This window comes from Lissotriton vulgaris, chromosome 11 (genome assembly GCF_964263255.1).
Source record: "Lissotriton vulgaris chromosome 11, aLisVul1.2, whole genome shotgun sequence".
In the NCBI taxonomy this organism is placed as follows: Eukaryota; Metazoa; Chordata; class Amphibia; order Caudata; family Salamandridae; genus Lissotriton; species Lissotriton vulgaris.
In genome coordinates, this window is record NC_141699.1 from 752,088,800 (window position 1) to 752,113,236 (window position 24,437).

At 45.9% G+C, this 24,437-nt stretch overlaps 1 protein-coding gene across 1 annotated transcript in view; it reads right to left on the bottom strand.

Moving 5' to 3' along the window:
• ACSL3 (acyl-CoA synthetase long chain family member 3) overlaps positions 1-24,437 on the bottom strand; it is a 569,394-nt gene that overhangs the window by 289,998 nt on the left and 254,959 nt on the right. The window contains exon 5 of the mRNA XM_086943874.1: positions 22,521-22,653. Within this exon, the coding sequence (XP_086800000.1) occupies positions 22,521-22,653 (133 nt within the window). The remainder of the gene's footprint in view (positions 1-22,520; positions 22,654-24,437) is intronic.

Sequence of the window (24,437 nt, forward strand, 5' to 3'; positions counted from 1 at the left end):
GGAATCTGCGGCTAGATGTCACTATCAGACACATTTGATAAAAGCTGCCCAAAGACATCTACAGCGTGTACCAGGCATGCATGTGCATATATGACCACCCCTCCTTTAACATGTTTGCACAATGTTGGAAATGGCCCTTTTGCAGGGTTACCGCAAACATTATGCCTTCCTTCTCTTTTTCAGATCTTGCATTTTTTGGTTTTAGGACTCTGAGCATTTCATCGCTGCCGAACAGTGCTAAACTGCATGTGTTTCCTCCCTAAACATATTGACATTGGTGTATACCTGATTGGCATATTTAGTTTACCTGTAAGTCCCTTGTAAAGTGATATAACATATACCCAGCGCCTGTAATCTAAATGCCTGCAGCACTGGTTGTGCCATTCACACAAGTAGGCTTTCAAACCAGTCTCAGGCCTGCCATTGCAGACCCTTTGTGGGCAGTTTACCACCAATTCGTCTTGGCATTTAAAACTACTTGTCAGGCCCTAAACTCCTGTTTTATACCACATACGTCATCCCTAAGGTAGGCGCTCTGTAGACCTATAGGCAGGGTGCTGTGTAAATATAAGGCAGGACATGTACTTTTAAGTTTTTCATGTCCTGGTAGTGGCAAACAGCTAAATTCATTGTTACTGCTGTGAGGTCTGCTCCTATCAAACTAGCATTGGGAATTTCTTAAAACACTTTTAAAGCTGTAATTCCAAATCAGAAAGAAGTAGCTACATCATGTTTCATATATTTGGAGTGGTGGTGATAAATAATGCTCTTTAGTGGTGAAGTTGTATTTGACATTACCACTTTAGAAATGCCACTGTAAGAAAGTGGACATTTCTCTACTCTTAGCTTTGCTCTGTATGCCTGCAGCCCATCTCCAATACACGTCTGGGTTGGGTGACAGCTACACTTTGTACATTCCCTCTAGACAGCATCAAACAAAGTAAGGGCTGGGTGTGACAGAGGACTCATCTTCATTCTGATAGATTTCTTAGGAAGAGGTAGAGGGGGGCTCACACTTACACGTGTATAGACTGTGTCCTGTCCTCACACGTAGGACTAATTAACGCCCCGCCCCCAGATAGTCTGGCAGACAGGATTGGGTTGAAAGGGATCCTTGTGTACTTCAGACAGCTGCTTTGAAGTCACCCCCTACAACAAAGGCACTTTAGGATATAAATACTAATGGCTCGGACACTACCAAATCAGTACATTAGTAGACCTGGGAAGAACTCTGCTGGATTAGACTGCTGTGCTGTAGGACTTGCCATTCTGCTTGACTGACTGTTTTGAGGAACTACTTCTCTGCTGCGCTGAGCTGCCCTGCTGCGGACAAGGACTGGACTCAACTTACTTGAACCAAGAATGACTCCAAGAGCTTGGTGGCTTGTCTCCTGATTTCTGAAGACTCCGGGACAAAGAAGCATTCTTGCAATCCTGCTGGTGCTGCTGGACTCTGTCAGCTGTGAGTCCTACCCTCACCTGAGGGCCCCCCTCCACTCCTGGGCCTCAGAAGTGGGTTCCACGGTTGTTTTCGGCAAAAACCGAGGCAGCTGCATCACTGCACCGGTCGGAAGTAATGCATCACCCTTCAACGCCAAGGCTGTTCAGCGACAGTGGATCCACACCTTGCTGGGCCAAACAATGCTCTGTCCGGTTCGACGACGATGCATTGCATTCACGTCAACAGAGCCCAATAACGACGCAGTGACCAGACTGTGTGGAAAAGATCACCACCTCATGAGTCAACGCTTTGCTCCATTCAAGGTACTTTTTCAGTAGACACTGCGGGGGTTCTGTAGCCGGACTGCCGAATTTGCACAGGGCCTTCGCGACCTCAGTGTCTTCGAAGCACTGTTTTTACATGTAATCTTTAAAAATTGTTACCTCAACTTCTACTGATTCGATGCTTGTCGTTTTAGTCTTGTTTTACTCAGATAAATATTCTCCATTTTACTAAACTGTGTGTGTGTGTGTGTTTTGCACAAATACTTTACACATAGCCTCTTCAGTTAAGCCTTCCTACTCTGTGCCAAGCTACCAGCGGGTGAGTATGGGTTAATTTAAAGTATGTATCGAGCTTACCCTGACTAAAGTGGTGGTCCCTACTTGGACAGGGTGCAAACCTCTGTCAACTAGAGACTGTTGGACTTGGCCCGTCTGGCAGGTCCGCCCCTGAAGTTTTTATGGTATATGTAACCTGGGAATGGTGATTCCCCCTCTGAGTGCGTGTGAAGAGAGAGCGACCTACCCTTCCATAGGAATACATGGGGAATGGATGAGTCCTCAGTAGTTCCCGATGCGTAGGGTGTGCAGGGTCAAGTCTGGTATGTATGAACTCGTGAGATTGAATGCTGCGCAACGGTATATGTGGCATGAGTGTGTCTAGTATAGAAGTCCCCCTTTTGGAAGTTGGCATATTTGTGGAATGTGTGCCTGGCGTATGATTGGCGAGGCTGGCTGGTGAGCCTGGCTCCCAGGATCTGGGAGGGTCTGCCCCGGTGGTGAATGGAGTGTTTAGCATGCTGATGTGAGGGGAGGAGTGAGCCTGGGTCTGCTTGTGGATTGACTGTCTGGTTTGAGTGTCATGAATGAGGCTGGGTTTTCCCCAGACAATGCTGGCTCCACCCCCTGGGGTGCGGCTGATGTTCCTAGCCTGGCCAGTGTAAAGAATCCCCCCATAACCAGTTCCAGCTGGTTCTCTCCCTGCCTGCCCCTTCAGACCAAGAATGTGTGTATAAAAAGGGTGCTGTGACACTCTGGACTTGTTCTTGTTCTCAACTTGAATCTACCAGGGGCTGCTGCTGCTTGGGCTCAGGTTTGGCTTGCCTCCCTGGGCCCTGCCCTACTCCTGGACTCCTGATGGTCTTTCCCCTTCTAGGAGCTCCTATGCTCCACCTGAGGTCCTGGACTCCCTATGGACTTTGCCACCTTCATCTGGCATTTGGGAGCGCTTTCTTCTGACCCTTAGCGCTTGGGAGCGCTCTATTTTCCCCCTATAGCGCTGGGAGCGCTGTATCCATACTCTAGCGCTTGGGAGCGCTGGATTCATCGAGCCGGTGCCACCCGGCATTTGCCCTGCTCCACGGAGGTGTCAGACGCCCAGCGAGTGCCTACCTCGCCTACCCCCTTGCGTGGCATATTTACGAGGGAGCCTACTCCTCGCTACCTCCCCGAGTTCACCGCCGCAGCCCGGAGTCGGCTGTGGAGGCGCTGCGCCCGCCTCCCTATCCAGGGCCGCGCTGCCATTGGCGGCCCCGGAGAAAGCATTGCCACACCGCCATTGGTCCTGGCCGCCGGGACTCCTACCGCGTCATTGCTGGGCCACGCAGGGATTGGCCCGACCTTGGGGGCGTCCCCACGCGCACCCGGAAGTCCAGGGAGCCCGGCCGCCTCGTCAGAGGACCACAAGAAGAAAGAGTAGGACAGGTAGTGGCGGGAGCCTACTCCGCGTGCCTGTATTGTCCCCCGATGCCGCCGAACCCCCGCCGGGGCCCCCGAGATTGAGGGAGGGCCCCGCCAAGCGAGAGAAGACCAGCGGAATGGAGGAGGACGGCGCACCGATCCGGTGAGTGCCGAGAGAGAGAGAGGGGGCGTCCGGACACATTGCCGGTGCCCGCCCCTTTTCTTCCGCGAAACCCTTGCTTTTCACAAGACAGGCCCAGAAGACCTCCAGCGAAGCCGAAGTCCCCCGGGAGGGACTCCGGCACCTCCCCCTTTGTCCCTGAGTCCCGAGTGGCTCCTTCATGGCCCGTGGGGCCCCCCAGTAAGATCGAGTCCCCCGAGAGGGACTCCACCGCTCCTCATGAGCCCCGAGAGGCTCCACCATTGCCCCCCTGTTCCCCCCGAGCCTGCAAGGCTCCATCAAAGCCCCTCAGCGGCCCAGCACTTCGTGGGCCGCTGCCACGTTTAGGTTTATTGGAGGCTACCTGCAGCCCCCCCCCCCCCGACTTTGAGACTTTGGGCGTCCTAGCCCCCGAAGGCCAGGTGGCCTGTTGAGAGTACTCGCTAAATGTTAACTGTGCTCCTTGAGAGTTATTCTGTGTTTCCTTCCTACAGGTACGTCTGTGGTGTTATGTACCTTGCCATCCCTTTCGTATAACCTTGCCTCATGTATGTCGATACTGGTTAGAGTGAGTTCTATTGCTAGTCCTATGAGACCCCGGGGCGTGACGTATTCTAATGCTAAGCTCCTGGTGATTATGTGTTCTAGTCCTAGTCCGAGGAAACTCCCAGTTGTTATATGTTCTAAATGCCAACTCCATCATGTGCACCTTCCTGGCAGTGGTCCCTTGGCCCTGCCCTGTACCTTTTCCCTTGTAACCCCTGCCGTGCCTCAAGCACATTGTAAAGTGTATGTTCCTATGTGTCCTTCTTAATACAAAGACTATTTTCATATATACTTGGTGTGGAGTTCCTTTTGTGGGAGGCCTGGGATGTTGTTGTTGGTGGGTGCGTGCGCAAATGCTTCACACATGTCCTCCGAGATAGGCCTGACTGCCCACGCCGCGTTACCTCGAGGGTGAGCAGGGGTCGACTTTACATAGGAGTGGCGATCTCTGACTGGCTGTGGCGCAAGCCCTGGCCGGCCGGGGGTCCCATTTCCTACACTGGTGGCTAGCGGTGGGATCCGGACTTGTGTTTGCGCAGTACCACAACGATAACTGGCCTCCCTACAAAACTCTGTATTGTAAATGGTCGCAAAGAAAGGAGATTATTGTTTTTAGGAGGTTATTTAAATGTCCGTTCTGTGAAAAATGTGTTCTGGTTAGGTGGCCCTAGCTCGGGAGGGTAGATCAACTCCCTAGTGCAATGTGTTTTCTGGATTCACCAGAAGGGTGGGATCCAGTGGTGGCAGCGTAATTGTGTTCAATGTGTATGGTCCCTGTCCCTTCCCTGGAGTAATGGTACCTGTGCCACATGGGGTCAGGTCAGGTTGCTAAAAATGTCTGTTCTGTAGAAAATGTTTTAAGATTAATAGAAATAGCCGTTCTGTGGAAAGTTTTTAAGGTTACGTAAATGTCTGCTCTGTAGAAAAATTTGTGCATGTATACTGTGAGTTAGGTGTCCCTAGCTTGGGAGGGTAAATCATCTCCCTAGTGCAATATGGTTTTTTGGATTCACCAGAAGGGTGGGATCCAGTGGTGGTTGCGTAATTGTGTTCAAATGCGTATGGTCCTTGTCCCTTCCCTAGAGTAATGGTACCTGGGCCACAAGGGTCAGGTTGAGGAATCAGGGGCGGTGGAAAACTGTCTTACCAGTCTAGGGGACGGTGTGTGGATGAATGTTGAGGTGTGCTGAGTAATGGATTGTAAGTTCTCTGGGATGGGGAGCTTGCTGAATCAACGATAATCCTGTCCTTCCTTACCCCGCTGAATGTGTTTGATGCATCATGTGTTCCGTACACCGCTGAATGTGTTTTAGGCGTCAGGTGTCGCCCTCGCTGAATTTATGTTAAGTTGTATCCCGGACAAGGAAGACCTGCTGGCGCTGCCGCGGCTTGCCTTGGGGAGAGCTGAACACAGACCTGCTGGCGCTGCCGCGGCTCATCTTGTTGAATTTATGTTAAGTTGTATCCCGGACAAGGAAGACCTGCTGGCGCTGCCGCGGCTTGCCTTGGGGAGAGCTGAACACTGAGACCTGCTGGCGCTGCCGCGGCTCATCTTGTTGAATTTATGTTAAGTTGTATCCCGGACAAGGAAGACCTGCTGGCGCTGCCGCGGCTTGCCTTGGGGAGAGCTGAACACTGAGACCTGCTGGCGCTGCCGCAGCTCATTTTGTTGAATTTATGTTAAGTTGTATCCCGGACAAGGAAGACCTGCTGGCTCGGCCGCGGCTTGCCTTGGGGAGAGCTGAACGCTTAGTTCCCAGGTGGAAGACCAGTGGAGGGAGGAAGTCCCAAGACTGGTAGGAAAGTGTGTTCTGAGGGTGTTTCTCCTGGGAGAACGCGGAACCTCAGAAGTAGAGGTAGGGTGGGGCATTCTTGCCCGTGACCTCTGGCAAGCCTGAGGGTGCGGACCCTAGGTGGAAGGAACAGTGGTAGTCGTGGCTACACTGAGAAAGGGAGTGGAGAATGGCTATTGTGGGCCAGGGGTACCGCCCCCCACTTCGGATTAGCAGGGACCAGTGGTATCTGGATGGCTTAGGGCCTGGTCCTAGTCATGGACAACTAAGGAGTACCAGGTGGGTAGCCTGGTTGGGCCTAGGTCTTCATTTTTTTTTTTTTTTTTTTAATTTTTATTATTTTTAGTCTGTGTATGTCTATCGGTCCATGTGGCGTAGAACTGGAGAGTGTCCGGCAGTGCGGGCCGCGTCCATGTTTTATCGCCCTGCAGCAGGGAAGTCCATCATGGTAGTGATTGGTCTACCCTGCGTTTGGGCTGGGAGGGGCATGTGTTGGACTTGGCCCGTCTGGCAGGTCCGCCCCTGAGGTTTTTATGGTATATGTAACCTGGGGATGGTGATTCCCCCTCTGAGTGCGTGTGAAGAGAGAGCGACCTACCCTTCCATAGGAATACATGGGGAATGGATGAGTCCTCGGTAGTTCCCGATGCGTAGGGTGTGCAGGGTCAAGTCTGGTATGTATGAACTCGTGAGATTGAATGCTGCGCAACGGTATATGTGGCATGAGTGTGTCTAGTATAGAAGTCCCCCTTTTGGAAGTTGGCATATTTGTGGAATGTGTGCCTGGCGTTTGATTGGCCGAGGCTGGCTGGTGAGCCTGGCTCCCAGGATCTGGGAGGGTCTGCCCCGGTGGTGAATGGAGTGTTTAGCATGCTGATGTGAGGGGAGGAGTGAGCCTGGGTCTGCTTGTGGATTGACTGTCTGGTTTGAGTGTCATGAATGAGGCTGGGTTTTCCCCAGACAATGCTGGCTCCACCCCCTGGGGTGCGGCTGATGTTCCTAGCCTGGCCAGTGTAAAGAATCCCCCCATAACCAGTTCCAGCTGGTTCTCTCCCTGCCTGCCCCTTCAGACCAAGAATGTGTGTATAAAAAGGGTGCTGTGACACTCTGGACTTGTTCTTGTTCTCAACTTGAATCTACCAGGGGCTGCTGCTGCTTGGGCTCAGGGTTGGCTTGCCTCCCTGGGCCCTGCCCTACTCCTGGACTCCTGATGGTCTTTCCCCTTCTAGGAGCTGCTACGCTCCACCTGAGGTCCTGGACTCCCTATGGACTTTGCTACCTTCATTTGGCATTTGGGAGCGCTTTCTTCTGTCCCTTAGCGCTTGGGAGCGCTCTATTTTCCCCCTATAGCGCTGGGAGCGCTGTATCCATACTCTAGCGTTTTGGAGCGCTGGATTCATCGAGCCGGTGCCACCCGGCATTTGCCCTGCTCCACGGAGGTGCCAGACGCCCAGCGAGTGCCTACTTCGCCTACCCCCTTGCGTGGCATATTTACGAGGGAGCCTACTCCTCGCTACCTCCCAGAGTTCACCGCCGCAGCCCGGAGTCGGCTGTGGAGGCGCTGCGCCCGCCTCCCTATCCAGGGCCGCGCTGCCATTGGCGGCCCCGGAGAAAGCATTGCCACACCGCCATTGGTCCTGGCCGCCGGGACTCCTACCGCGTCATTGCTGGGCCGCGCAGGGATTGGCCCGACCTTGGGGTGTCCCCACGCGCACCCGGAAGTCCAGGGAGCCCGGCCGCCTCGTCAGAGGACCACAAGAAGAAAGAGTAGGACAGGTAGTGGCTGGAGCCTACTCCGCGTGCCTGTATTGTCCCCCGATGCCGCCGAACCCCCGCCGGGGCCCCCAAGATTGAGGGAGGGCCCCGCCAAGCGAGAGGAGACCAGCGGAACGGAGGAGGACGGCGCACCGATCCGGTGAGTGCCGAGACAGAGAGAGGGGGCGTCAGGACACATTGCCGGTGCCCGCCCCTTTTCTTCCGCGAAGCCCTTGCTTTTCACAAGACAGGCCCAGAAGACCTCCAGCGAAGCCGAAGTCCCCCGGGAGGGACTCCGGCCCCTCCCCCTTTGTCCCCGAGTCCCGAGTGGCTCCTTCATGGCCCGTGGGGCCCCCCAGTAAGATAGAGTCCCCCGAGAGGGACTCCACCGCTCCTCATGAGCCCCGAGAGGCTCCACCATTGCCCCCCTGTTCCCCCCGAGCCTGCAAGGCTCCATCAAAGCCCCTCAGCGGCCCAGCACTTCGTGGGCCGCTGCCACGTTTAGGTTTATTGGAGGCTACCTGCAGCCCCCCCCCCCCCGACTTTGAGACTTTGGGCGTCCTAGCCCCCGAAGGCCAGGTGGCCTGTTGAGAGTACTCGCTAAATGTTAACTGTGCTCCTTGAGAGTTATTCTGTGTTTCCTTCCTACAGGTACGTCTGTGGTGTTATGTACCTTGCCATCCCTTTCGTATAACCTTGCCTCATGTATGTCGATACTGGTTAGAGTGAGTTCTATTGCTAGTCCTATGAGACCCCGGGGCGTGACGTATTCTAATGCTAAGCTCCTGGTGATTATGTGTTCTAGTCCTAGTCCGAGGAAACTCCCAGTTGTTATATGTTCTAAATGCCAACTCCATCATGTGCACCTTCCTGGCAGTGGTCCCTTGGCTCTGCCCTGTACCTTTTCCCTTGTAACCCCTGCCGTGCCTCGAGCACATTGTAAAGTGTATGTTCCTATGTGTCCTTCTTAATACAAAGACTACTTTCATATATACTTGGTGTGGAGTTCCTTTTGTGGGAGGCCCGGGATGTTGTTGTTGGTGGGTGCGTGCGCAAATGCTTCACACAGGTCCTCCGAGATAGGCCTGACTGCCCACGCCGCGTTCCCTCGAGGGTGAGCAGGGGTCGACTTTACATAGGAGTGGCGGTCTCTGACTGGCTGTGGCGCAAGCCCTGGCCGGCCGGGTGTCCCATTTCCTACAGAGACCCAATTTCAAATGCACACTCTCAACAGTTGCCTAATCAGAGCTCATTATGGTAGTTTTGTGACCAATGACAGAGGAATTGACAGCAGTATACTAGGAACAGCAGGGAGCCTTAAATTAGCAGTAACAAAGTCCTCTTAAATGTAGCTTTATGCTATACTAAGCCCAAGCTCCTTGTTATTCAACAAAACCATAAAAACTGATGGATGCAATAACCTGGTCAATGATAATTACTATGAGTACATTGAATCTCTCAGCATTTCAGCATATTGATTCCATTAAAGAAAGGAACCAACTATGTGGAAATCAGTCTTGGCATCACCAAAAGGGTTCTGAAGTTCCAGACCATGTCCATTCTCACTGGTAGACACGCAGCTACAGACCAATCTTGGCACTGCTGGACTTCATCAACAACCAATCCTTGTGTGCCAGAAGTGGTTCCAGCAGTTCACTATACTGTATTACTGGTATTGCACTTCATAGGTGAAGCCAAACAAGAGCAAAGCATATATGGGCTGCTTGCCTTCCCATACACAGGAAAATAGGCATAGCAGTTTCGTGTGGGCTGTCCCTTTTGGGGCAGGCCCTAGACAATTTGCATTTATACCGTGCTGTCTGATCAGGCACAATTATAAAAATATACATTTGAATAAGGTCAACAGTAACTATCAACGACAGATTAAGTCAAGCTTTCTATCCATAACATTGCATTCTTCTCACCCATACATCCAGCAAATGGGTGGATCATACAGAAACAGCAATGACTGAAAAGATAGCAATGAGCAGCCACGGATTAGGCAAATACACTGATATAACTCAACAAGACAGTGTCTTCAAAATGTAAGAATGGCGGTCCACGTAGCAAAGTGGATGACCATTGGTAGGAGGGGAAACACTACGTAAGGTCTAGCAATGTTAAATATGGGAGATGATCCATTTTGTAATGGATTGCTGTGGAAGCTACCTTGTTTGTTTCAACATCACCTGGAATGATTAGCTTGGCTGGGATACCGAGCTCCTAGTCATGTGCAGGTAAAAATGGATGGTTCGCCTAAAATCTATGTTATGAAGCATTTCCTTGGCTGAGGAGGGGAAGGTGGCAGCCTGAAGACGGGGATGTTAATCACCTCATTATAATGGAATTCAGAGAGCTGTGGGACAAATGAAGGGTGGGTTCCAAGAGTCACCTTTTCCAAGTTAAAACTGAAAGGTTCACATAGCAGTTCACTCTTGCGCAGATGGGCTTTTAAGGGTATCAGAACAAATCTTTTCTCTCGCCTGTAAAATGAACATAATCCAAAACCTTTAAAAATAAGTTTCTCTCCAATTTAACCTATACATAAATTAGAACATTAACATCTATAGGGGCTGGTTAGTGACTGAGATCAAAGCCTTATGTTCTCTTTACGTAAGCAAAAGAGGGCATTCCGGTTTTTAATTGCAACAGATTATCACCATACCATACCTTCAAAAGGATTTTTTTTAATAAAACCTGAGTACACTGGATTGTGCTGCATCAGTGCCCTCTGGTGGCAAAGCTGTACAAATTCAGCCCCTATCTCAACGCACTATTTTGTGATGGATGCTCACCGTGGCCTGCACTTGTGCCACGGTAAGTCACTTCATATGCTTCCACTCGCGTTTTGGCAGTATGGCTCACCTAGTAAGGCTATAGCTCTATGTACATTGCACTTTGCTTTGAAGTGGCCAACAGGTTTGCAGCTAAAATATACGCAGGGTTGCAGAGCAGAACAAGAGGAACCAACATGATCTAATTCTCTATCACTTAGAGAGGGGTGGCACTATGCTTTACCGAAACCTACATTACTAAGATTGTGCATACGGACGCCTCCTGGATCAATGTCCTTCCAGAAAGTGCTGCCCCAAACACTCCTGTTCTTAGTTTTACATTGTGATGGTTCTGAACAGCATACATATAAGAGACAAACCCTCATACAGAAGGATGAGGAACAAATTGTTAACATCTTAATGCACAGACCAAAAGGGGCCCTTTTTTAGAGAATCTGAGTTTCCTCCAGCACATACACAATTTCACAAAATCTACAAGTTAGTGTCTGAACTGCAGACATTGCAGCTCACAAATATGAAGAGGCTGCTCTGCATTTCCTAGTATGTGCTGCACTCAGCACAATTTGAGCAAAAACTAGTGCATGAACCTGTTTTGAGCTTGAATACTAAAGAAGAATGGGTTAGTGATACAGCTTAAGGATAACTAAATTTAACTTTAATTCCTACTACCTCCTTATCAAATGCTTTGAAGACCTGCTACAAAAAGAACAATGGATTAAACACAGATCTTTGTGACTGGGGATGAATGTTTGCATTGTTCAGCATTCAGTAAATCATTTGTTCCTTTTGTTGCCCTGAGTAGGAAGGTATGCCCAGACGTGGGTTCAGTGCTCACTACGCCACTGGATTCAAGCTAGGCTGGCTGATGAGGGGTGATGTCCCGAAATCGGTCGCAGAATGCTTGTTTCTGGTCCAGAGAGGACCTAGACTGGCAGTTCGGGCTGGACTGTTCCCATGAGGAGCTGGGTCAACACCAACTTGCATATGGCTGGGTCCAAACTGCGGTGGCGTAGTGAGCAAAAGAGCAATGGATAAAACCCAGATCTGTGTGACTGGGGGTGAATGTTAGCATTGTTCAGCATTCTGTCCATCATTGTTCCTTTTGCTTTTTTCGCTGTAAGTGGGAAGGGCATGCCCAGGCATGGGTCCCATGCTCACTGCGCCACTCGATTCAAACTCACCTGGGTGATGCCACGAATCCAGTCCCAGGATGCTTGTTTCTGGTCCAAGGAGGACCTGGCTTGGCAGTTCAGCCTAGACTGTTCCCATGAGGAGCAAGGTCAAGACTGATTTACTTCTGGCTGGGTCAGATGGGGTGGTGAGAAAAAGAACTATGGATTAAGCCCAGATATTTGTGACAGGGGTGAATGTTTGCATTGTTCAGCTTTCCATCCATCATTTGTTCCATTTTGCTATTGTGTTTTTTTACAGAAAGAAGGCGACACTAGACAAATTCACATCTACAAACCAAATGGATAACATTTATTGGACACATACTGATCTGCGATTTATCTGTCCACCTCCCCCCACCCATGACAGACAATGGACTAGCACACTGAACAGAACACAGAGTTGAAAGAGCCTTTGGCAACTCATGTATGCCTGATAGGAGCACAGCCCTTGCTCTGGACATGGCCTATAAATGCAAATTATACTTCATACACAGTGTGAATAGCACAGGCAAATAACCGGAGGCATCCTGTAGGTCAAAGTTTCTCAGCTGCTTCTTTACCATACCATAGCACTGTCTGCTGTCAACAAGAACCCTAAAGCAAAAAGCATGCATAATATTTCTACGAAATCTGAAAGCAAAACCACATTTATAAGACCAGCCCTTTCTTGGTATCTAGAGACAATGAACTGGGCAGTATAATACTGGCTTGCAATAACAGAGCATGGGGTACCCGACAAAATATATCTCACGTCCTAAATAGGAAATCTTCATTCAGTCAATCTTAGTGATTCACCTGAAAAATGAATCTGCAGGAAGGGGTGTTGAATGTTTACCATTACCTTTTATCTGCTGCAATACAATTCTTACTGAAGTACACACATATCCTTATCCACCCAAAGCCCTGCACATGTCTTAGAACAGGACTGCTGGAAAAAGCCGGAGTGCTGGGAAGTTAGGGAGGAGAGGTAAATAATGAAATGTTACGTGTAAGAGCCAATTCAAAGAGAGGGTCTACAGAAGTTTATGAGGAGCAGGAAAGATGGACAAACTAACTGAAAATATGAAAGCCTGCTTAGAATTCTTTAACCCCTCCCACGCTCATGACGAGCTCAGCTCATCATGAGCCACGGTCCTCGTGTGCTCATGACGAGCTCAGCTCGTCATGACCGTTAGAACGCTCGCACGCTGGACAAATTCCCCCTGCTGTGCGAGCGTTCTAATTAAACAGGTGTGGTCATGACGAGCTGAACTCGTCATGAGCACACGACCACATAGCTAGTCATGAGCACCAGGGCGCTGTGAGCGCCCCCAGCACGCCAGGGGAATGACCCCAGCAGCCAAGGGGTTAAACTCTTTGTTGGCTGCTTTTCTGGAAGACATTGTTTGTGATTGCCTATACAACCACCAGGTGCATCTATGAACTACTTTGTGAAACCTACACCTCAACTCTTTTTTCCAGGGCTTACTCTTTCACCTTACTTTGAACCATTTCAGAGTTCGTCATTTGATACACCTCAAGTCAGGCTACACTCTCAGAAGCTCCAATTCCCCTCTTAAATTAACCCCCCAAAGAAATATGAAATATCTCTACATCATCCTGATGTGGGCGGAGACGAAGGTCCGAGTTTTCCTTCCGGATGAAAAGATTTTGCTTACTTGGGTCCCCATTTGGTATTTTTATCTGAAAGAGGAGGCTGTAAGTCATTTATGAGGATATATTTTCCTGCTCATCTCAAATGGCTCATTCCTGCAAAATGGTGAGTGTTTGCACTACGGGCTTTCCTGACTTCAAAAGGAGGCTGTACGTTTCTCCACCAGGCCAGCCCTTCATGCCTCTTTGAGATGCTAACTACCATCCCTGAAGTAAAGGCAGCTAGCATAACTAGTTACATTCGTTTTGGGTTTTGGGCAACATATACTATACAGTTTTAACAGTTGCTTCCTCAGCCAGTACAAGTAATTTAAAAAAAAATCTAATTTCCCCACTGAATCAGATTTTGGATCAAATGAGGCAAATATTCCCCAAGCAAGTTTCTAATATTAACCAAGAACAACTTATAAAAATAAACTTTTTTCACAAGTGTTATGGGGAAATGTAATTTGGTCTCCTGCTTTCAGAGACTTTAACAGTTGGTACATATGTTTCTTTTAACATTTAGCATAAGCACCCTGCCATGTGGGCACACAGGGCACACAGAGTTGGTTTAACTAATATATACTAGTATGCATCATAAATGACAGCGGTACAAAAGGGGGTGGTGATGGACGGAGCATCTGAACCAATCAAACACTCACACCCAGTCAACAGATCTGGGTTTAATCCATCACTGTTCTTTAGCCCACTCTGCCACCCCAGTTCAGACATGGCCATATGCAAATCAGTCTGACCCTGTGCCTCATGGGAACAGTCCAGCCCGAACTGCCAAGCCATGCCTTCCCTGGACCGGAAACAAGCTTCCGAGGACCAGTTTCTGGCATTACAGCCGCCTTCAGCCAGGCTTGCTTGAATCCAGTGGGAAAGTGAGCAAGGGACTATCGTCTGAGCATACCCTGCCAACTTATGGCGAACAAAGCAGTACAAAAGGGGGTGGTGATGGACGGAGCATTTGAATCAATCAAACACTCCCGCCCAGTCAACAGATCTGGGTTTAATCCATCACCGTTCTTTAGCCCACTCTACCACCCCAGTTCAGACATGGCCATATGCAAATCAGTCTGACCCTGTGCCTCATGGGAACCGTTCAGTCCGAACTGCCAAGCCATGCCTTCCCTGGACCGGAAACAAGCTTCCTAGGACCGGTTTCTGGCATTACAGCAGTCTTCAGCCAGGCTTGCTTGAATCCAGTGGCAAAGTGAGCAAAAGGTACAGGTAGAATAATCTGTGGTCACAATGTTATATACGTTACTAAAAGGAGTAAAGTGATTTAAGGAATCTCTGCTGATGCCCTTTTTGCAATTGGTGGAATGCCAAAATTAGAAGGCTTTTGCGGCGTACCTTAGTTTCCATTTTGAGAAGTTTTCATTGGTCTGGATAGGGACTGAGTGTTACTATTTCCTTAATTTAAAAAGGAGAAAGAAAAATGGAAAACAGTTTTAAAAGAAAAACAGTAACGAAGATGCAAAGGGTTTTTAAATTGCTCCACCAATTGTGGAGACACTTAAGAATCACCCTCCGATTGTGGTCTCCCTCCTTACCGTGATCCTTCCATTCGAACACCATAACGTGCCCTTTCCAACCTGCATCTTAAAGCAAGTGGGGGAAGCGGTCAGATTATACAGTGATGTCCCTTGTCAGGTGTTAACAATTGGTAAAATCTGAAATCATAAGCGTTTTTTTAATCACGATCATGGGGGACTTTGACCAGTTTACTCATGCCCCGTGGGACTTGGAGTGATGCAATCTCAATTTGAAACGAAGGTCTATGTTCAAAGGTGCCCCAGGGGTATCATTGACAGAGATCAACTTGTGTTTTATTTTAAACTGATTACGATTGTACTTTCATATTGACACTGGATTCTCAAGGTGTAATGAAACTTCTTGATCTTAAAGAGGCAATTATAAATTCGATTATGGTTGAATGTAGGTATTACTTGTCATGATAGGTGTGATCTAATGTTTGGAATCTGTGTTTTCTTTTGACAGAAGCATACATTTTCGAATTTCTTGTTATTTTTTCAGTTATCGATTCTCAGAGGGCTAGTATAAAATTCAAATGGGCACCCTCATCACGTTAAAAATGCCAAAGGAATATAGTCATCGAGTCCTTTTTGCGCTGGGCCTAAAAGGTAGACCAAACGCTGTTCTTTTTGCAGTAAATTTCTTCCTGCATTTGTATCAACATATTCCAGGGTTTCCAAAATTGCCCATCTCAAATCCACAGTTTGAATGTTTTGCGGTAATGAAATGGTTGTTCATTATTGTTGTTGCTCTGTTGCACCTTATATTTCTTCTGTGTTCACAGATGCGTATCTTTACTTTTCTGCACATAATGCTATATATCTTAAGCCATAAAGGCAAGTGATCATGTAGATAGCATGCAACTTATTACAATGTGTGTGTCTCTTTGAAGTCTGTGTAAAATTTGGTGAGAGCTGTAACACTTTTGTGGTGGTTGTTAAAGGGCAAACTGAGCACTTGCCACATGGATGGTGTCCTGTAATTGGAGGTAGTCCTAGCAAGGTTGAAATTGTTTCCTGCCTTACAACATTCTTCTTTGGCAGGGTGTGAATCAAATGATCTCTAAGATTCTTTCGTCTCCTCTAGGCAAAGCATGGTATGGGCCAGGGCAAACTGCAATGCAGCATCTAATCTGTTTAAAAAACTGTCCCGTAAAAACTGGAGAATAGTGAATTTGAGCAGTTTGATTCACACCTGACCAAAGAAGGAAGTTGTAAGGCAGGAAACAATTTCAACAATGCTAGGACTTCCTCCAATTATAGGACACAACCCATGTGGCACCTGTTTAGTATGCCCTTTAACAACCACAGAAGTGCTACAGCTCACATCAAATTGTACATGGACTTTAAAGAGACACACAAATTATAATACATTGCATGGTATCTACATGATCATGTGCCCGCCCTTGTGGCTTAAGATAGATAGGCATGACGTGCAGAAAGGTCAAGATATACATCTGTGAGCAAAGAAGCAATATAAGGTGAAAAAGATCAATTTTAGAATGGAATACATGAACACCAATTATATTTGCTCATAGAAGCAAACAACCCTAAGAGGTTAAAAACTGTTTGAATTCATAAATGGAGTAAGAACATGTGTCCTTAGAAATTGTTGGGTGCATGCACTGCTATTAAAAAAGTGGGACACTACTAGTACACTATTCAATACATTTTCTTCATGTCTTTTTTTTTTTTGTCCTGAAAAGAGGCAAAGAGTTCAATATGACAAAAAGTAGAACTATAGTAATCAGAGGGAAAGTGTCCCAATTGATTTGACTTCACGAAGGGATCTTACAAAAAATATCTTATAGGTCCTGACGAAAGCCATCGCCCCACAGGGCGCTAAGAAGGCTGAACATGCTGACCTGGCTCTCCAATAGATAGGTCTGAGAGACACCTAATACCTCACTTTTCACATCTCTCATTCTTTTGACCTTTGATCTTTTTAATACAACTTATCTTTTCTATAGGTAAGAGGCATTTTTAAACCATTTTTTCTCACATGGTGGAACCCACATGGTCTCTTATTCAAGAGACAACCCAAACTGGTAGAGGAAAAGACCCAATGATGTGACGATCTGTGTCTGCGAACGGAATACATGCCTTGGCGGAACACTGTTGAAGTTCTCACAATAATTTTGTTGTTATCCTCTCTTGTTTCAACACAACTCTTCCACTCCTATTGATTACATATACTTTTTTTAAACATTTAATTATTTTTTGATATGTCTACCAATTACTACGGAAAAATGGGCTAGCCACAGGAAGCACAGAATAGCTGGATAACATTATTTAGAGAATTGTGCTTTTGGTGAACAAAAAATATTGACACCAAATTTCAGTAAACAGATTGGATGAATCATTCCTAAGGTATAGCCAAATAGCTGATGGATGCCCTTCAATTGGGTTAATCATGTATAAGAGGGCTAAAAACCTAATTTCAATGCACTTCATAACAGACAACTCAACTGTCTTAAATCTTCTGCTCCCCTCCAATAGGACTCATGTTGTGTGTACAAAGAAATAGCTTATTACATATATCAGAATCCCATTTCTATTTGCCGCCCAAATAAAAGCAGTGATTTGGTGTGCCAACTCCCAAATCAATTATAGCCAAACGTCAGAATTCACAAAACACCAAAAAAAAGATATTTAGTCAAACTAATAGCAAAATACCCAGTTAGTAGTCAAGTCAAGTCAAAATAACTTTATTCGGTTGTTCGAATTGACAACCATAAAAGTATTTACATTACAGGTAATAACATTACATACACACAGTCTTAAAAAAGTCATAATTGATTACAGATAAAAAAGATCGCAGAGTTAAGAATACAGCACTGTATCAAGATATTGGAGTCCCTTTAAAAAATTAAAATTCTTTTAGCAGCAAATTTAGATGTTACACTCAGAGATAATTATCCTTCCATACTGTTTCTGAATTTGATCGCCATTTTCAAAAAACCACAGATAAATAAAGTGCAATCACAGTTTAGCAGCTGTAAAAAATATTGTGCTGGACGATATTGACGAAAGTTCAGTTCTTTCAAACAGGGTTTCAAGCATATCTTCCTTGGGACAGCATAAAAAGGGCAGAAGAACAAAAAGTGTGCCAGATCTTGCGGAGACTTTTCGTCGCAGCCGCAAGCTGGCAACACTTGACCTCTATGGGAACCCCTAGGTACCGCCAACATAAGATGAAACAAGTTGAACCTGAACCTGGTTAGCAAAAAACGGTCATAGCTAGACATTTGCCATGTCAGGTAGGGTTCCGTAAGTAAAGCGCTTTTAATTAGTATGTGATTGCGTACACTTTCTTTTTTTAATTCACATGATTCCCTTTCCTGTTCTCTCAATCCAATAAAAGCATTTTTAATTAAAATAGGATCCACTTTAGTAATGGATTCCGGGCGTAAAAAGAGTTCAGGACGGCCTAAATCAGAAAAACATTTCAATAAATATTTAAGCCAGGGAATTTCCATCCTATTATCCCATGTAAGGGCTTCTTTTAGAATAAGCTTGGTCAACGGGATACTGTCATTTAACCAGCTATTCATCCAACATAACATGGGATTCAAAGCAATCTTATCGCTAACATACGGAACCCCCAGTTCTTCATGCACAGAAAAATTTGCTGTGCCCCTAGGAACCCTTAAAATCTGTTTTAAAAAATTGTTTTCAACTATCTGAAGTACGTCCAGGGGAACGTATCCCCAAATTTCACTGCCATAACTAGCTGTGGTTACACTTTTGGCCTTGTATAGTTGGAGTAGCGCGGTGACTGGACTATTTCCCAGCTTTTTAGCGAAGTCCAATATAGCCGCGTTTACCCTTGTAACGTCTCCCTTTTTTTTCTGGATCACGGGACCCCATTTAAGTTGACTGTCAAAGAGGACCCCGAGATAGGAGAATGTGTGCGTTACAGGTATTTCCACTCCTTCTACATTTAGTCGATTAGGTTTCTTGAAACCTTCACCGATCTTCATTATGTAGGATTTGGTGTTGTTGATACTTAAATCTCTGGATTTCATAAATGTATAAAAGGAGTCTAATAGTATTTGAAGTCCATTGGCCGTTCTAGATAAAAGGACTGCGTCGTCCGCATATAATAAAACAGGCAGACCTTTTCGGCCAATGTAGGGATAGTCTGTGTTGGTGCTTAAGAGGGTCTCTTCCAGGTCATTAATGTATAGATTGAAGAGGAACGGGGCCAGAATACACCCTTGCCGAACGCCCCGAAACACTCCAAAATCTTTAGTCACCTTTAGATCCTGGGTATATCTAACATTCGCTTTGGTGTCTGAATGTATATCCTCTAACAGATTTACTAGGTTTTTGTCGATGCCCATTTTTTCCATGGCGCACCAAAGTTTCCCACGGTTCACACAATCAAAGGCCGAAGAGAGATCCATAAAGGCCATATGGATCGTTCCTCTTCGTGCCTTAGTGTACTTCCCGGCTATGAGGTACAAATTCGGACATTGGGAAATGGTAGAGTGTCCAGGCCTAAAGCCATACTGGATTGGCGATATTATATGGTTTTCTTCTGCCCAACTAGTCAATCTATTCAGAATTACTCCCCCTATCACTTTTGCTACAGAATTTAATAGGGATATCGGTCTGTAGCAAGCCGGGCTGCTACGATCTCCCTTCTTGAATATAGGAACTATTGTAGATACCCCCCATGATTTGGGGCATCCACAAAGCACAGCTGCATTAAGTGCAGCTGTGAGTACCGGCGCCCATAGTCCTTCCCGTGACTTGAAAAGATCAGGCGGAAGTCCATCGGGGCCCGGTGCCTTATTGTTTGACAGACCTTTAATTCCTTTAACTATTTCCTCATTTGAGAAACGTAAAGGTATTTCACTGCCTATACCAGGATTATATTCTGTCTGTGAGACCTTATTTATAAAAATGGAGCTAAAATAGTCTATCCATTCGTCCTCTGAGATATTCGTGCCTACATTTGGGATGGAAGGACAGTCGAAAATAGGTTTGTTAATTATCTCCCAGAACTTCGAGCTATTTTTTAAAGTCTCGGGCTCTAGGAGTGATTCCCAAACGCTCTTTTTCACTGCACCCTTACGGGTAGCCAAAGCTTTCTTGTATTCGGATCGCAAACCCCGGATAATCAATGGGTCTCTTGGTTTTGTATTTAAAGCTTTCTTGAGCTTGCGACTGACTTTTGAACAAACACTGTCAAACCATTTGGGATTGCAGTTAGAATTTGACCTCCCCTTATTCGGAACCGTTAAGAGAGACTCCACCTTCTTAGCTATCTCCTTAAAGGATGTCAGGATTTGCAAGGGAGCAGATGTGGGGGATGTACAAATCGTTAGTTCTTTGCTACAGACTGCACTCACAGATGTATAAAATTGATCACTATCGACCATAGCCCATCTTAAGCGACGCTTCCCATTAATGCAATTTAAAAGACCACGATCCTCACGAGGAATGTGTTGTTCAAATAAATTCATTCCCAGTGTAATGCATAGTGGGTTGTGATCGCTGTAGATACTCACGAGGATCCCAAAGTCCTCTATGACGTTTACAAAGTCAGCTGTAATGAGGATATGATCTATGTAAGTGCCTGTTGCATAGCCTTTAAAGGTAGGAACAGGGAAAACAGTTTGATCTGGCACAGTCGACATTGCAGTAAACAGATTGTTTTCATTCATCAATTCGTTTAACCCTGTGCCCCTCCGCGAGTGTTCAAAGTGTATTCCTTCCATACTGTTACATCCCAAATTGCCGACAGGTCCCACGCTAGGATTCCCACAAAGATGTGTGTTAAAATCACCTACTAATATTTTAGAGCGTGGCAAAGAGCTATCAGTTGCCCCTAGCAAGTCACGTAAGGTTTCTATATTGCAATCTCCAGCCTGGTTCACAGAATTATAAAAATTAATCAGCGCAAAATGAATTATACCTCTTTTAAATTCCAAAACCTGGATGTTTTTGTTACAAGATTTGTGTTCAATCTTCTGACATACAAGCGACAAACTAACGAAAATAGCCAAACCCCCTTTAGCTCTTCCACTTGCAGATGGTATTGCTGGGATTATAAAGCTCTGGTATCCCTCAATGTACAAGTTTGTCCCTGTTACCCAAGTTTCTTGAAAACATAATATAGGATGTTTTTTAACAAAATATAGCCAGTCCTTATCTTGCATTTTATCAGAGAGTCCGGCTATATTCCATGATAACAAAAGGAGTCCCTCCGCACATTTTTGGTCTCCACATTGTATTCTACTCGTGCATTCTGTAACAGGGGGGTTGATAATGGGGATTACAGTACCACAAGGATTCGTATCCGCTATGCCTATGTCTTCTGATAGTCATTCTACACCATCCAGCCCTCCCTCTGCAGAGAAGATATCATACCTGTTTGCGGTGGGGATATTAAAGTAGTATGGGTCTGTATGATATGGTCGTGGTTGTTGGTCATATCCATCCCTACTATAACCCCTGTTGTTTACTGGTGCATCAAAACCCCAACCGTTTATTTTCTCTGGCCATGTATGTCTAATATAGGTATGATTATAATCAGGCTTGGGGTATGTCATACTCCTTTGTTTTTTACCAAAAAACTCCAGGGTGAGAGGAATGATAATGCCACTCCTTCGTTGTGGTGGTAAAATATTTGGGAGGATGTTTGGTAAGACTGCAGAATTTGCAAGATTTATTATAATGCAGTCGCCTTTAAATTTTTTAGGGTTTGGGCCTATCCAAGCTGCCCTTCTGGCTGATTTAATATCTCTAGCTAGTTGTTGCTTCCCCCAGGGGGCCAACCGCATGTTGCCCGTTAACCAGTGCAGGGCTTTACTTATTAGCGCCGTAGGTGTTTCAGTTTGGTCTGGTGTTAGGGGGGGGGCATTAGCTAAAACCAGCACTAGGGGGGCTGCGTCCTCAATAAAATGAGATGTATCTTCACCTGCTCTTGGAGTGGTTAATCCTCGTGGTTGCGGAGGGTGAGTATCCCTTGCCGGCGACTGGATGGGTTAATATTATTAGTATTAACATTGAGAGACTTGGAGATTACAAACAAAGTACTTGCTTTGAACATACCTAAACAATCACATTGAAAACACTTTTTGCCATGAACAAAGAACTCCAGAGCGTCTAGTACAGAGGAATCACATGATCAGCATACTTTCTCAGAGTACTTCAACTGGAGTTTGAGTAACACACAAGTTACTTATGTTTGGCTTTTGCATTTGCTACTGTCCAAAAGTGTAACCGTTTGCTTACACATTTCGCCTGTGTCCTGCTTTGTTGCTGCCTCACACAGCTCAGTGCTGTCCACAACATGCAAACCTTCTTAACACTAATCTACTGATCTCTAAAGCATTTATGGAAAATCTCAAACATACTGAACTGAATGCTGCCTGCTATCACAGGCTACTATGCAATTAATTTACCCACATAGTACAAATCACAATTATTTTTTGGGTATTGAGTGCCTTCATAATGGTCCAAGTTTTGAATATTTACCCCCAGTGGGAGTAGCATAGTTCTTTATGGAAAGCAAATATGTTGAATCAAACTAACTTCCTCAGGGTCTTCATTGCCGCTGGCAGCAAGGACCAGGAAGAGGGGCTGCAATGGGGAGCAGGGAAGAGAAGGCACCAGGAGAGAGATCAGCAAGGAGGAGAGAGAGGCACAGAGAAAGAACATACTGTGTGGGAAAAGCATTAAAAGTGTTTAGATGTTATACTTACTGAAACGAGATCCCATCGTCTGCATTGTAGCCATGGTATGAATGGTGACATCCTCTGGACAATCAAATGATAATACCCCTGTTCCATCTATTAGAATTATGTGTTGGAGCATAGGAACTAGAAAAAGAATGTCCTGTGAAGAAAAATAAAGCGGTTACTACTAAAATCACACTGCCATATGTTTAGCATACTTACGAATTGAACGTATTTCATGGAGCAGCGTCGCAGGACAGTGAAGTGCTCCAGACAGATAAAAGTATGCATGCATAGGGAAGGTAGTGTCAAGATAACTTATGCATTTAAATTTCAGATCATCAATAAAACAGGTTATCATATGAAGCTCCACTGGTTACACTGGCTTGAAATTGGAGTAAATAGAGGTATTTGTTTAATCAGTAAATGGGTCCAATGTTAAGGAATTGTACAGCGTGCCTCTTTCTGAGAATCCCAAACCCTAGAGCTGAGTGACCTGACAGTTTACATACAAAACCCAGCATCTGAGGATTTTCAATCTTTATAATGAAAGTGTTTGAATTTGTTTGGTAACATACAGTGTGGCTCATAACTAGTCTGCAGTTAAGCAGGATGAAGCTAGTACACACGGTGGCCAGGTGGAAGATAACCTGCGAGCTTTGGTAGATAGGGAAATTGAGGGAAGGCTGTTCACGGACGCTGGAGGAAATCACGAGTGCCACCAAGTCGATGTATAAAGAAATATCTCCTCACATCGATAGACTGGTGGCATTCTTGACTAAATATGTATGACCGTTTGCCCTAGAATTGCAAGGAGGCGTTGGTGAAAGTCATACTGTATGTATTTACGCGAGAAGCAATAGTTTTTTTGCTTTCCAAACCTCAAAAAGATCTTAAAAACTGTTGTCACTTAATTTGTTTCACTAATGACCAAAACGGTTAACCAGGATCAATTAGATAGCATTACAGGTAGAAAAACAAATCAATCTCAGAAGATTATTCTGTAGGTAGACATCCACTTTGTGGTACATACTGTTCTCTGCCATCAACAACTAAGACACACAGAAGGCGTTTTGAACCCTAGGCCATAATCTGTCTTCCCCCTCCTAAACTCCGCATTTCCATCATTCTTCAAGCGCTGGGATGCTTCCGAGTAGCCATGCGCTATACAAGAACCTTTCCAATTCCAACTGGGTAGGCTTTGACTGTCTCCTCAGAGTGGATTGCCTATTAGAGTTTAATTACAAAAAGATCCATTACATGGGTGCCCGGGTGAACTTGGATTTACCAGATCTTGATAAGAATGTTTTTGAGATGGCCAAGAAGAAAAAGGAATATGTTACTTACTATGCAAGTATCGATTTGCAGCTAAAGTGCTGTAGATTCATATGCTTAGCATTATACTGCCATCTAGGGTTGGACTCGGACAATTAAAAGTGGTTTTCCTTTGAAGAAGTTTTCGAGTCACAAGGTATAGCGACTCCTCCTCCAGTGTGTATCTTTGTTAGATTGCTTTTGAATCATAGGGTGAGCATTCAAAAAGGAGCAATACAGTGACAGAATAAAGAAACATGCGTAGAAGTGGGATGGTGGAATTTACTGTGCTAAATATATAGCAAGTACGGCAACCAAAAGCCTCCAGGGAGGAGAGTGGGTGCATATGAATCTACAGTACTACACACTACGAATAGACGCTTACAGGGTAAGTAATAAATCCATTCATTGCATATGTTGGTTGTAGATACATATGCTTTGCACTGAATGTAAAACAGTGCTCCCCTTGGCGGTGGTTAGCGACTGGTTGAAGAACTTGTTTCAAATAGTTTATGTACAGCTTGTCTCACTCTTGCTTGATCTGTGAAGACATCAACACAGTGGTGTTATATGAATGTATGTGGGTTATTCCATGTTGCTGCTCTGCAATTATTCTCTAATGGGATAGTT